Source organism: Physeter macrocephalus, chromosome 12 (assembly GCF_002837175.3).
Source record: "Physeter macrocephalus isolate SW-GA chromosome 12, ASM283717v5, whole genome shotgun sequence".
In the NCBI taxonomy this organism is placed as follows: Eukaryota; Metazoa; Chordata; class Mammalia; order Artiodactyla; family Physeteridae; genus Physeter; species Physeter macrocephalus.
Genome location: NC_041225.1, coordinates 19,179,490 through 19,194,228, shown reverse-complemented (window position 1 = coordinate 19,194,228; position 14,739 = coordinate 19,179,490). Strand labels below are relative to the sequence as shown.

The window sequence follows — 14,739 nt, the reverse complement described above, 5'->3', positions numbered from 1 at the left end:
ACTCTGCTGCAGCAGCAGAGTCCCCGGCCCAGCGGTGCAGCAGGAGGACGCAGGCAGGAGAGAAGACCCCGCGGCTCTGCCTCGTGGGGCCGCTGTGTGTCCTCCCCAAGAGGAAGCGTGCACCGAGGGGTTCACTACAACACACGCAGCTGAACAACTCCTGAAGATGTTTTCGTCCCGTCTACTTCAGGACTCACGTCCTAGAGAGACACTGCACGTCAAGGGCGTCCTGAACAGAATTCTGAGGACGACGAAGAGACTCATAAAGTCATTTCTAAAGGAGAGGCGATCACTGGGCCAGACCTTGCACCGACCCAGGACATCACAGCCAACATGGGAAGGTCCTGAGGTCCCCGGTCGGACGCGTCACAGGCAGAGGGGACCCGTCCGCACACACACACACTGCCCAGGTCGGGGCCTCTGTCCCGTGTCTGCTCCGGAAACAAACGTTGGCCTGGAGACCCCAGAAACGCTCACCCGAGAACAGGAGCCAGAGTTTGCCGCGTAACGACTCGGGGATCCCCATGGCCACCAGCTTCCGGATCTTCTCCGTACGGAACATGCACACGGTCCTGCCGTACTCCACGAAGTGGTCGTTCCACAGTCTCAGCTTGATCTGTTCTCTGGACTGCAAGTGGAAACACGCTGCATGTACAAAGAAGGTCGTCCGCACCTTCCACAACCCGTCGCAGGGAGATGCTCCTGCTGACGGAGGGACCAACAGTGACAGGCAATTCGCTCAGCAGATAACTTCTGACCCTCCACCAGGCACAGAGGACGTAAAGGTCACCAGCCCTTCAGGGGTCCAGGGCCCAGTGGGAGCGCTGACACAAATATTGATGAAACGCCCAGAGCAGCTGGGAGGGTGGGGCAGGGCGGGGTGGGGAAGCCTCTCCGGATGGCTGACACCAAGCCAGCTGCCGAAAGAGGCCAGCTCAGAGGGCGAAGGGGAGCAGGGGCTCTCGTGATTTGCCTGGAGCTCCCTGACAGCCAGGGGAAAAACTGCCAACCCGAAAAACTTACATTGTTCTCACTAGCAGAGATGAAAAAGACACGATGTCTCTAGGTGACTGAAAATCCTTTCAAATTATGGATTTTTAAAATCCTTTAGAAATCCTAGCTGGCAGGAATTTCTAGTGCCTTTTAAACAAGATGTTTATAAATGCTTTTAATTATCTGTATTCTCTAGTAATGGGAGACGTTTACAGAATACTGACGTTACACACGGTCAACATTCCTACGTGTTCCCTCGAGCATTCACTGAGCATCTCTGTAAAGTACATCACAAGGCTCAGTTCTGAATGAACAAAGCTGACGATCTACGATACACGAGCCATTAAGTGGCCAAGGGGCAGCAGCCATGCTCACGGCCACCCTGGTACTCACGGTCCCAACACAGCACCCCTCCTGCCAGGGCACCATCTCAGAGCACGATGTCTAGTCTATTTACCATACAGGCATTGCCCTCAGACTCTCCCTACAGAGGAGAAAACTACAGAAATGTGACAAAAGTATTTTTAGTTCAGTAAAACTAGAAGACAGCCAGGGTACAAAACAGAAACACCGTACCAAAGAGCCACACAGACACCACTGGATAAAAGGAGATAGACTTGTTCTGCACCTGGAAACCCCACAAGGGCGGCACGGACGGATGCCACCTGAGGGGCAGGTGGGGAGAGCCACGGCCCTCGGATGTCCCGCCACATCCATCACCCACCGGGACGCGCTCAGGCCACTAGCACCACTGACCACTTCCCCTTTCTGCCAATGAGGAAAAGAGGGAGGCAAAGAGGGCGCATCACGTGTCCGCAGGTTGCCTGGTAACCTGTGCCAGGCCAGGCCCACCCTCCAGGGCCTGCGGGAAGCCACGCCCCTGACACCTCCGCCTGTGCCCCGCGGTGGCGAGGGCGGAGCCTCATCACCCACCAGTCTTGAGTCGGGGCTCTGGCTGCCTGACCGCCGGAAACCAGCGACCAGGGCCTCGCGGTGCAGCTGCGGACTCATCTCTTTCTCCCTTTCCTCGCTATTCTGAGAAGACACCATCTCAGTACGCCCAAACCTGTGGTCACTGCACACGCTTGTGGAATGAAACACAGGTGAAGTCTGCATGGGGAGAAAAAAAAAAAAATGAGAGAGAAGTCACCGCCTTCGTTATAAGACAGTCTTGGTTTTGCCTTTGGATGCATGAGCGTATTAACAAACTTAAACACGCCTCTCTGTTTAGGACTTACGGGAAAAACAGACTAACACTAGACCCAAGAGATCTGATGCTCGGTAAGGAATATGGTCCACACAGCGCTTTCCTGGCGAGGCTGCTCATGGCACACAGAGTACAGCCCCAGCGGGGCTGGGAAAGCACCATCACGCCCTCAGCTTCCAGAACTGAGGATGGCCATCTCGAGAAAACTGCTCTCAGGTACTGAGAGACTTTCCCTCCTTTCCTCCCGTCACTACTTGGATGAAAAGAGGTCCAGAAAGAAGGGGGACGGGTGTGAAAGAATTAGGGACTAGGTCCCAGCAGATCCAGGTCTATTTTTGCAGCTGTCCCACCTTAACGACAATGCAACATCTCTTTCGGCAACTTACATCTGCTCCCAAATAACACCATCCCCTCCAACCTCGGGGGGGATGGGGAGGGGGCCCTGGCCTCTCTAACTAGTGAAGAGGGTGTCCACTCACCTGTGGGCTGATTCCCCACCAAACCCGCCAACCTCTGAGGGGGCGGCCTGTCAATCCCTCCGACACACGGGTATACCCCATCTACCCCCGTAACCTGGCGGGGGGGCATCCCCCAACCTGCGGGCGAGCCCCCACCAACCCTCCAACCCTGCCACACCCACTCGGGACACCGGTGCGTCAGGGATGACACCACACTGTCTGCTGCACGGACCCAACCATCGCTTACGTTTTTCTGGTACCCAGGTGGATCATCGTTACGTGCACACCCCTTAGGAGCCCCCTGCCCTCGAGGTGCTGAAGAAAGGGGATTTTCCATTTACGGGCTCCCACGGTGTCCAGGAGTCATACCAGGTCCCCGTCCCGGGCGGTGTCAGAGTGCACGGGCTGGTCGGCGTGCACCTGCCTCAGCCTCGCCAGCAGGCTCTCCAGCAGGCTGTCTCGCTCCGTGAGCTCAATGAACTGGAAGGCCGTCTTGCTCCTGACGCTGACGACAATGGGGTTCGGCAGCAGACTCGTGTCCTCCATCTTCTCGACGCTCACGACCTGTCACAGACAACCACGCGCACGAAGGCGCCGCGAGAGAGAAGACGGGCAGGCGTTCAACTGCATACTCGGAGAGTATCCCGAGAGAGAAGGCAAAACCCGTAACTGCAATACGGAACTGGTAAGAGGTTAGAAAGTACGGAACGCGGCACATGCACCACGGCACAAAGTGGGAGTAACTCAAGTGCCCCTGGCTGGATGAACGCGTGAACATGGACAACCAAAACATGGGCTCTGCACACAATGGAATATTATTCAGCCTTAAAAGGGATGGATATTCTGGCAGGTGCTACAGTCTGGATTCACCTTGAGGACGTTATGCTAAGTGACATAAGCCAGTCACAAAAGGGCAAATACTGTAGGATTTCACTGATACGAGGGACCTAAAGGAGTCAGATTCATAGAGACAGAAAGCAGAGCGGTGGGTCCCCGGGGCTGGGGGAGGGGAACAGGAAGCTACTGCTTAATGGGGATAGTGTTTCAGTTTGGAAAGATGAAAAAATTCTCGTGCTGGTTGCACAACAGCGTGAATGTACCTAATACCAGTGAACTGTAACAGTTAAAAATGGTTAAAATGGTAAATGTTATGTATACGTTACCACAGTTTAAAAAAAAAAAAAAAAAACTACATAAGGCAAAATCCAGGATTTCTTGCTCCACTCATAAGTAGGAATATTTGTAAAATGAAGACACCTGCTGCAGAAAAATGGAGGTCAATCACATGAATGAAAAAATTGAGTTTTTCTGAATAGTGCTTAGTTCATATGTTACAATAGCAAGAATCTGGAAGTCTTGACATGTGACAGAGCCGTGGGTCCTGTCACAGCCGACATGCCCTGAAACCACAGTACTGAGCTCGTCTGATGTGGAAGCAGACTCCATTTCCAAGAAGAGAATTGTAGAATTTTACAGTTGAAAGGAAGCATTTTTCTAAATTTTTGCCTAAAGTTCCAGGAGGGTATAAAAACCAAGCAATTTGACATTTATTGTCAAAAGATGATGCTTTTTTTAAGTCCCCTTTTTTTCTTTTCCCTTTTGTGAGTGGAAGGAAAGGATTCAACCCTAAGGGCTGTTGGAAAAGCTTTCATTGCTAAGCAGGTACTTTACAATAACAGCTTTATCGATAATGCGGAGGCCAGGGTGCCCTGTTCTCACCATTCACTTCTGTGCAAATTTCAGGTTGCCAGGCAACAACAGAACAAGCAAAGGCCCCTGGTCAATTCAGGCCATGCATCTCTCCAGACCCGCCCATCCTCGGCGGCAGAGCCTTGCAGTGTGAGCATCCATCCCCTCCAACGCCCCGTCTCACAGCAACCAGGGCTCCCCGACAGGAGGAAGGCAGGTCTACCTCTCGGAGCGGGAGAATGACTTTGCAGCAGCCAGCTTCCTTGCTGGCAAAGCAAATGTAACTGTCGGAGGTGAACATCCGCCCGGCGGTGTGACAGCGGCTGAACGGCGTCCAGAGGGAACAGTCCAGGACAGCGTGCAGCTTCTCCCGCCTCGGCAGCCTGAAGAAGGCCCGGAAGAACTCGTTCTGTGCCCTGGCTTCCAGGTCCCTGGCGAAGGAGGGAGGGGAGAGAGAGAGGCAGGAACAGTGACTGAACACACTAGATTATAGTGGAAAACACTCTTAACCCCCCGGCACAACCTGTCACAGAAGGGGCTGCAGAAAGGTCCTCCCCAGGGCACCCCCCATACCCTGAAGCTTGGCTCTCAAACCCAATCAAGCAACAAGGCAGCCAAATCACAACATTTAAAAATAGCAATGAATTTATGTCATAAGCCAGAATTTTAGGAGAGGAAAAATTCCAAAGAACAGAAGTAAAAACTTGTCTTTGTCACATGAAATAAGCGTTCTAGATTTATCTGACAGAATTAGACTTTGCTCAGAGTCAAAATACGACCTTGTAGCTTCCTTATTAACTGTGCAACCCTGGATGGGACTTGGTGTCTCATCCTGACATCTGTAAAGTGGAAATAACACCTAAACTTTCTGCTTCAGGGGATCCCCGTGAATATAAAATGATGTCCACAGTATTGTAAAAGAGAAAAAGCAGGTTAGAAATAGCATCTACAGTATGATCCCATTTACATAAATTCTAGAAAATTTGCAGAAAGTGACACGTAGAAAGACTTGCCCTAAAATGTTAACAGTGGTTATCTCCGCATAGTGGGATTTCTGCTTTCCACTCTGATTCTGCTTAAATTTTCCACCTGACCACATATTAGCTTTAAAGAAAAAATTAAGGTATTTTCTTCTAGGAAATGAACAAATCTTCAAACGTTGTGTAAATGCAAGATACTAAACTCCACACCCTGGACTCTGCACAGCAGCCCAAGTGATTTTTTAGACACAATCTGGTCGCGGAGCCCCTGAGACGGGACCTCACCTCCTTCCCACACAGATGCCTATTCCGCCCTAGCTCTCATTTCAGACCCTCACGCAAGTGTCTTCCCAGGAGACATCGTACAGAGATGCGGCAGTCCACGGACTTTACTCTCCAAGCCTCACAAAGAGAAGATATGCACATGTCCAGGAAGCCCTCTGGGCATAGAGAGAAATGATACAAATTCCACAGATCAAGGTGGGTCCAGTGACTGCGCTCTGAAGCTGCAGCTCCTTAAATACCTGCTGCAAGGTGGATGGCTGTTTCCAAAGGGGCCTGAGAGGTGATGGCTGAGTTAAGGAACTTGACTGTGATAATTATTTCACAGTGTATGCAAGTATCAAATATTCGTGTTCCTAACTTAAATATAGGCATTTTTATTTGCAACTTAGAGCTCAATAAAGCAGGAAGAAAAAGAAAAAACTTCAGAACTTCTGACTCAAATCTATAAATAGCTTAAAAAAAAAAACCCTATAAACAGCTTAAAAAAAACTTCTATATGAAAAACTGGAAGATAATCTTTGTGAACTGGTTTATACAAATACTTCCCAGGAGAACCTGAAACACAAACAAAAAAATTCAAAATTGAATTGCATCAAAAATTAAATTTCTGCTTTTGAAAAGTGATGTTAAGATAATGAAAAGACAAGCCACAGGCCATAAAAACTATTGTCAAAAGACATATCTGGAAAGATGACTTGTATCTAGAATATATCAAGATCTTTTACGATGCAATAGAAAGTGGGCAAACAATTCAGTTTTTTTTTTTAATGGACAGAAGATGTGAAGAGATATGAGGCCCAACAAAAAGAGATACAACAAATAAGCAAATAAAAATGTGTTCAATACCATCAAGAAAAAAGGGGAGGAGGGGGTGGCCTGAGCATCTTCCAGAGAGGAGCTGGGAGAACACAGGAAAGCGTCGTGGATGCCCTAGAAGTTTGTGCTCTGGGAGAACGGAAGGCAAGGCCCCTCCAGGTGAGCCCCGACCCCTGAGAGCAGACCTACGTCCAGCACGTTGGACTGGAAAACTTACATCCTTGTCCTCACAGTATGCGGCTCTGGTGGAAGTGAGGCCAGTGCTCCCACCAGTACATGTCTGACACATGTGGCTGCAGCCACTGCCAAATCCAGCTGCTGGCTTTTTCTTCCGGAAGCACATCCCCGCCTCCTGGGGAGATGGCTGGAGCCGAGGTGAGAACAGGGCAAGTAACACGGATCACAGCAGCTTGTGTGGAGCCACAGGGAGGGTCGGGGGACTTACATGTATATTTACCTTGTGCCCAACCCTTCAGACTAAGACTTAAGGTGTTCAGTTATCCGAGGCGGATTAAAAACAATCTTTTCTGTTCAGCGCACCTGCCGCGCCAGCCGTCAGCTCGGTTCAGCCCCCTCCTCTGCGGCCTCGGCGCAGCTACGCGCGGTGTCTGTTCTCCCTTCGGGGCTGTTCTCCCTTCCCTGTAGAGGTCTGTCTCTCCCACACTCAGTGGCCAGAGCCCAGTGACCTCAAGTTACCAAAAGGAAAGCAGCAGCGGGGGGATCTCTCCTAAATTACCTTCCTTCCTCCCTACTAGAAAGCTCTCTTCCAATCCCGCCTTGAAATATGAGTTATATGTGATATTTAATGTTCTGATGTAGCTGAGATGACGACACGACACCTTGAGAGACGGGGGACCCACAAGCCCCAACCCCGCACCCCGGCCAGCCCTGAGGGCCCTTTCCCAGTGGGTGGTCGTTCTGACGCTAAATATATCACCCCCTCTTTCTGAACAGCATCAGAAACAAAGCCCACTGGTCACAACTGGCCTTCCGGACCTTCCAACGCTCAGTAAATATCTCCACTCTTCCTCCATACAGACCACCAGACGCGGGTCATGACCTAACCCGCAGAAAGTGGCAGCCAATCCCAGGCTTGTGGCCCCGGCGGAAGCGCCCTGCGAGGATGGAGGGAGCCGAGCCGGCAGCCCCAGAGACACTCCCGGCCCATGGTGCTCACCGCTGGGGGCGGCGGGCACAGGCCCCAGAACAGCAGGGGAAGGGGCCACGAGTCATCCTACCTGGACACATGCCGTTTTAGGAACCGGGAACCACGTGGGTTGACCAGAATACAGAGCAGTGGACACCAAGTTTGCTGTCGAAGACGAAACTAACATGTGCAATCAGACATGACAACTATGCAGAAAACTCTAGGCTATATGCACACATTTAAAAAATTCAGGGCACTTCCCTGCTGGCGCAGCAGTTAAGACTCTGCACTCCCAATGCGGGGGGCCGGGTCCAATCCCTGGTCCGGGAACTAGATCCCCCACGCGTGCTGCAACTAAGAGTTCGCATGCCACAACTAAGGAGCCCACGTGCCGCAACTAAGAAGCCGGCCTGCCGCAACTAAGACCCGAGGCAACCAAATAAATAAATAAATAGATTTTCTCTTTTAAATTCCAGGTTCCAGTCCTAAGACCTCAAACCCGAGAAATTAAGCAGTAGGTAGTTCTTTTGTTTCTCTGCATAACTTAGAATGAGACTTCTCTTTCCTGGATTAGGTAAAGATGGATCAGAAACAGGTGTGGCTCTCTCTCTCTCTCCCCTCATAACCTTCTCTGGGGGAAGAACTGTGTCGGGCCTCACACCAACTCTCACTCCCTCACATCAGTTATCCCACAAAGACAAACCGATGTGAGTCTGCAGGCCTACAGCTGCTTCAAGGCCCCATGCTTTCCCAAACTCAGGCTAAGAGACGGGCTGGGGAGGCGTGAAAGGACGTCCCATCCCTGAAGCCACCTCCTGCCTTTCTGGAACACTCAGGGCTCTGCAGCCAGGCTACCTCATGAAGAACCACAGAGACTGCAGAGGCTCTCAGTTATGTGCCTGCCTGTGCATTTCAAACTCTGGGAACTACCAAGGACCAGCAATGTAGAAACAAGGCAGAGAGGCCAGACACGTGCTTCTCCTTCCCACCCAAGTCTGCACAGAAAACCCTGCCTTTCTCAAATGTGTGTTTATTCAAAACATCTTTCCCCTGTGAAGCCCCACAAGCACCAATGCAGTGACGGCGGCCGTTGCCACGCGGCATCTTGCACAGAGCACACGGCAGCCCAGGACCTCAGGGGACGGGAGGCCAGCCTGGCCCTCAGACAACGGGCAGCCGCGGGAAAGACTCAGCTGGCTCCACAGTCCCCCCATTTTCCCTTGAAAATCCACCCCTGGGGCCCTGACAGACCAGGACTCAACAGGCCTGGACATCTATGAGGCTCTTCCAGCTGAGAAGAGTCTCCTGTCGCCATCCTCTGCTCTCCGTCCTGCCCCAGAGAGAGCCAGAGCCCCCCGCCAAGCCCGAAGCAGCAAGGGCCCTGCAGGGAGCGGGGCGTGGACTTCCCCCCGGAACGCGGGCTGGGTCCTCTGGGGCTGCAGAAGCCCCTGGAGAGGACTCTGAGCCAGAAGCAGGAGGCAAAGTCGACTACATCACACCTGCAGGCCTGGGCCTTCCTAGAGGGATCACAAGGAGAAGAGCAGGAAAAGGGGTGAATCTGGGTGGGAAAGGCCCCAGAGGGTCTGAAAAGCCAGTCCGGAGAGTGAAGGGTCAGCCAGGCGACGGGGAGGAGGGGTTTCCACTGAGGACATCAGCCCCCAAGGCCACCACGGTTCACCTTTAGATACTGACAGCGTGGGAAATGGAGTCCATTTACCGCACTGCCTTGAGTCTCCCTGTAGCATTCTCAGCCCGGCAAAATGAATTTCAATGAAGATTACTGCGTTAACTGAGTCTTCGTGTAGCATTCTCAGCCAGTCGAAGTACATTTCAATGAAGATGTTATTTAATTTAGACTCAGGGAAGCCCGTCACCTCTCCCTTCTCACCCCCCTAAAATAGTGGGCTACACTTTTCTCACCCCATGCTTCACACCTGCAGAATCGATATTTCCTGGTTGAAGTATCAGGGCCAACCAATCTGTTCCCTCATTCCCTCCAATCTCCCTCCAGGAGACCCCTCCCCAGCCTCAGTGCCCCTGCCCCCCTGGATCCTGTAACTGCCCCTGGAGCGTCCCTGGTCCAGGGCGTCCTCTGGGGAGTCCCGCCAGCCCTAACGTGTCTGCTGGACCACGGTGAGCATGCCCTGGCCCATCATCCCTGCTCTCCAAGGAGGTCTGAGCTTGGTCTGCTCTGTGCCCCTAAGTCCCAGGGAAGTGACCATCATCCGTAATCAGACCCCAAGGCACCTTTTAAAAGCAGTTATCTGAGACTTCCCTGGTGGCAGAGTGGTTAAGAATCCGCCTGCCAATGCAGGGGACACAGGTTCGATCCTTGGTCTGGGAAGAACCCACATGCCACGGAGCAGCTAAGCCCATGCGCCACAACTACTGAGCCTGCACTCTAGAGCCCGCAAGCCACAACTACTGAGCCTGCGTGCAACAACTACTGAAGCCCGCACGCCACAACTACTAAAGCCTGAGCGCCTAGAGCCGGTGCTCTATAACAAGAAAAGCCACCGCCATGAGAAATCCACGCACCACAATGAAGAGTAGCCCCGGCTCGCCGCAACTAGAGAAAGCCCGCGCACAGCAACGAAGAACCGATGCAGCCATAAATAAATAAATAAATTTATTATTTTTTTAAAGTGGTTATCTGGGAAGGGAAGTAAAAATACATCAACAAAAGGGGGCCAGAGGAGCATTCCAGACCCTGTGATTGTACCCTTAGCATGAAGAGACTGTTTTCCTCAGCGTTCAACCTGGGCTATCTTGGCAGGAGGTCAAGTTGACTGAGTCATTACCTGTTTATGTCCACAGGCCAATGTCTCCAGGACAGAAAGCTGCAAGCGAGAACCCACCAGGAACGAGCGGGAATGGCACGCCTTTCACTTGTGGAGGAAGTCACTCAAAGTGCCGTGACCAGTAAAACGTGCCGTGGACCAGGACTCTGCCATCTGTCTCGGGGCCCCAGGCACCCATGGGCCAGGCAGCTCCACCACTGGCCACCACTGGGGTCCTTTTTGCCCTTTCTCTCCTCCCCTTTCTACAAGTTTCCAGGGCTTGGTGGGGCGGGGCGGACAGCCTTGTAGAATTCACCTGTTTCTGGAAGATTCCCAACACTGCTGAGTTTTCTTCCAAAATGGATGATTTTTCCCAAAGGGTCTTAAGTGCTACAGACCTTCCACTTTCCTCTCCTTTCCTCATTTCTATCCCAAATTAAAAATGCCACATCTGGAAGTACAGCTGTGCTAGAACATCAGGAAATTTGTGAAGAATCACCTAAGATCCCAAAGCCCAGGGGACTGACCAGAACACAAGATCTATGAGCTGGCCTCCCCTTCCAGAAACCACTTGGTTACAAGTCCCTCACCTACACAGCTACGTGCAAACATGGTGAAAGAAGTCAAAGCTCTAACTGGTAGTTTCCATGAGCCCTTTTAACAACCTATACAATGGAGATGGGTTTCTTCATCTTTTTTTTTTTTTTTTTCTGCGGTACGTGGGCCTCTCACCGCTGTGGCCTCTCCGGTCGCGGAGCACAGGCTCCGGACGCGCAGGCTCAGCGGCCATGGCTCACGGGCCCAGCCGCTCCGCGGCACGCGGGATCTTCCCGGACCGGGGCGCGAGCCCGTGTCCCCTGCATCGGCAGGCGGACTCTCCACCACTGCGCCGCCAGGGAAGCCCGGGTTTCTTCATCTTTAACAGATCTTTGTAAGCTGGACTAAAAGCACTGAGGTACCAAACTATACAGAGACAGATGAAGAAATATGGGCAAGAGTGACTCCCTTGACCTGGGCTGTCTCCTTGAGGCAGGAAGTAGCTGGGCCCCAGGCTGAGCAACTGCAGTTGCTCCCCTGTGGACAGATACACTCCCAAATGGCAGGCTCAAGAGAAGAGCTGAGCCCCGCCCAGATGAGAGTTAAAGAGACCACATATTCCTCATTCTCAGTCAAGGAGAGCTTCCCAGCTACACATGCGCAGAAAGGCTCCCTGGAGGGCAGAAAGGGAGTGATGTCAACCTACCCATAGGCCTCTTTGCTAGAATCCACCTTGGCTAAGAGGTGCGCACACACAGACGGGAGGACCCTGAGATAAACCACATATGGACTCAGAATCAAGCAAAGCAAGATGATTGGCCAAAGGAAACCTGGAAGAAACTCCCTATAAAAGTGATTCAAACTACCACAGGGGCAAGACTCTCTCTCTGAGCCCACCCGTGTGTCTAGCCACATGTACCCTTCTTCCTCCTAATAAACACTTTACTTGCTTCACTACTTTCCATCTCTTTGTGGGAATTCATTTCTGCAAAGCTGAAGGACCAGGGCCTTGTCACTGGCCACTGGTCTAGTGGCCAGGATTCAGCGCTCTCACTACCATGGCCTGACTTCAATCTCTGGCCGGGAACCGAAAGCCTGCTTCAAGCCACTGCAGGCCAAGGGCACCCGAGATCATTCTCGGCCCTGAGATGAAGCCGGAGACAGTGATGGGAAGCCTGGGGCCAGAGGTACAGGGAGGAGCTGGGGACTGGGAGTCGTAAGACCAAAGGCAGCGCTGGCCCTGGGGTCCCCTCTCATAGGAGTGGTAAGCAGCAGCCCCACCCTACAAAGGAACTCTGATTACCAGAGATGACGCAAAACCAAGTGAAATTCAGTGGAGTTTTACCCCAAACTCCACTTATATACATGATCGATTTAACATATACACACACAGCAGGAAGGGTCTTTGAATTCTTTCTGAATGCATGAAAACTCTTAGACGCTGCCATTCAGAGACTATTAATTAGAAAGACACACATTCCCCTAAATGTTCAGAGAAGGCAGTAGACATGTTTAAGGAATAATAGGAATGGTAAAATAGATGAATGATTAAAAAAAAAAAAGTTTTAATGACTAGTGGTTCCTAAAAACTTAAACTAGAAATACCATATGATCCAGCAATTCTAATTCTGGGCATGTGACCAAAAGAACTGAATCAGAGTCTCAAAGAGATATCTGCACACCCACGTTCACAGCACCATTATTCACAACAGCCAAAGGTAGAAGGAACACAGTGTCCACTGATGGATACACAGGTAAGCAAAACGCAGTATAAACATACATTGGAATATTATTCAGTCTTAAAAAGGAGGGAGATTCTGACAATCTACAGCGTGGGTGAACCTTGAGGACATCAGGTTAAGAAAAGTAAGCCAGTCATAAAAAAGACAAATACTGTAGGATTTCACTAGAGGAGGCAGATTCAAAGAGACAGAAAGGAGCAGGGTGGGTGCCAGGGGCTGGGGAAGCAGTGGGGAGTTAGTGTTAATGTAGACAGAGTTTCAGTTTTGAAAGATAAGAGCTCTAAAGATGGATGGTGGTGATGGTTACACAACAACACGAATGTACTTAATACCACCAAACCATAGGCTTAAAAATGACTGCTAATCATTGGGAAAATGAAAATCAAAACCACAATGAGATATCACCTCGCACATGTCAGAATGGCCATCATCAAAAAGAATACAAATAATAAATGTTGGCGAGGATGTGGAGAAAAGGGAACCCTCATACCTACCCTCCTACACTGTTAGTGGGAATGTAAATTGGTGCAGCCAATATGGAAAACAGTATGGAGATTCCTCAAAAAACTAAAAACAGAATGACTGTATGACCTAGCAATTCCACTCCTGGCTATATATCTGAAAAAAAAAAAAAAAAAAAACAGAAACACTAATTCGAAAAGATACATGCACCCCAATGTTCACAGCAGTGTTATTTACAATTTCCAAGATACGGAAACAACCTAAGTGTCCATCAACAGATGAGTGGATAAAGATGCGGTTTATGTATACAACGGAATACTACAAGAGTGAAATTTCAGCTCGCCCTCCACACGGCACAGGTCACGTGCCAGGGGCGCGTGTGTCACAACGCGGGAACCTGCAGCACCATCCTCCTCCCGGGGGGTGCCTTCTCCTTCCAGTGTGAATGTCCACTCCATTTCACCACCTGGTTCTGTGAACTAGCCGTGTGGCTGACACGGCCCTTGTGCTCCGGCCAGGTGTCTGGCCTGAGCCTCTGAGGTGGGAGAGCCAAGTTCAGGACACTGGACCACCAGAGGCCTCCCAGCCCCACGTAATATCAATCAGCGAAAGCTCTCTCAGAGATCTCCGTCTCAAAGCTAAGACCCAGCTCCACACAATGACCAGCAAGCTCCAGTGCTGGACACCCCATGCCAAACAACTAGCAAGACAGGAACACAACCCCACCTATTAGCAGAGAGGCTGCCTAAAATCATACTAAGTTCACAGACACCCCAAAACACACCACCAGACACGGCCCTTCCCACCAGAAAGACAAGATACAGCCCAACTCATCAGAACACAGGCACCAGTCCCCACCACCAGGAAGCCTACACAAGCCACTGAACCAACCTCACCCGCTGGGGGCAGACACCAAAAGCAACGGGAACTATGAACCTTCAGCCTGCGAAAAGGAGACCCCAAACACAGCAAGTTAAGCAAAATGAGAAGACAGAGAAACACACAGCAGATGAAGGAGCAAGGCAAAATCCCACCAGACCTAACAAATGAAGAGGAAATAGGCAGTCTACCTGACAAAGAATTCAGAGTAATGATAGTAAAGATGATCCAAAACCTTGGAAACAGAATGGAGAAAATACAAGAAATACTTAACAAGGACCTAGAAGAACTAAAGAGCAAACAAACAATGATGAACAACACAATAAATGAAATTTAAAATTATCTAAAAGGAATCAATAGCAGAATAACTGAGGGAGAAGAATGAATAAGTGACCTGGAAGATAAAATAGTGGAAATAACTACCACAAAGCAGAATAAAGAAAAAAGAATGAAAAGAACTGAGGACAGTCTCAGAGACCTCTGGAACAATATTAAATGCACCAATATTCAAATTATAGGGGTCCCAGAAGAAGAAGAGAAAAAGAAAGGTTCTGAGAAAATACTTGAAGGGATTATAGTTAAAAACTTCCCTAACACGGGAAAGGAAATAGTCAATCAAGTCCAGGAAGCGCAGAGAGTCCAAAACAGGATAAATCCAAGGAGAAACACGCCAAGACACATATTAATCAAACTATCAAAAATTAAATACAAAGAAAAAATACTAAAAGCAGCAAGGGAAAAGCAACAAATAACATACAAGGGAA

At 50.4% G+C, this 14,739-nt stretch overlaps 1 protein-coding gene across 3 annotated transcripts in view; it reads right to left on the bottom strand.

Moving 5' to 3' along the window:
* TBC1D8 (TBC1 domain family member 8) overlaps positions 1–14,739 on the bottom strand; it is an 82,777-nt gene that overhangs the window by 28,342 nt on the left and 39,696 nt on the right. For 2 of the 3 annotated variants that reach the window (XM_028496557.2, XM_028496558.2), the window contains exons 5-8: positions 4,571–4,778; positions 3,028–3,222; positions 1,927–2,103; positions 478–628 (exon numbers count right to left, since the gene is read on the bottom strand). In XM_028496557.2, coding sequence (XP_028352358.1) covers positions 478–628; positions 1,927–2,103; positions 3,028–3,222; positions 4,571–4,778 — 731 coding nt within the window. The other variant, XM_028496559.2, reaches the window with a different exon arrangement.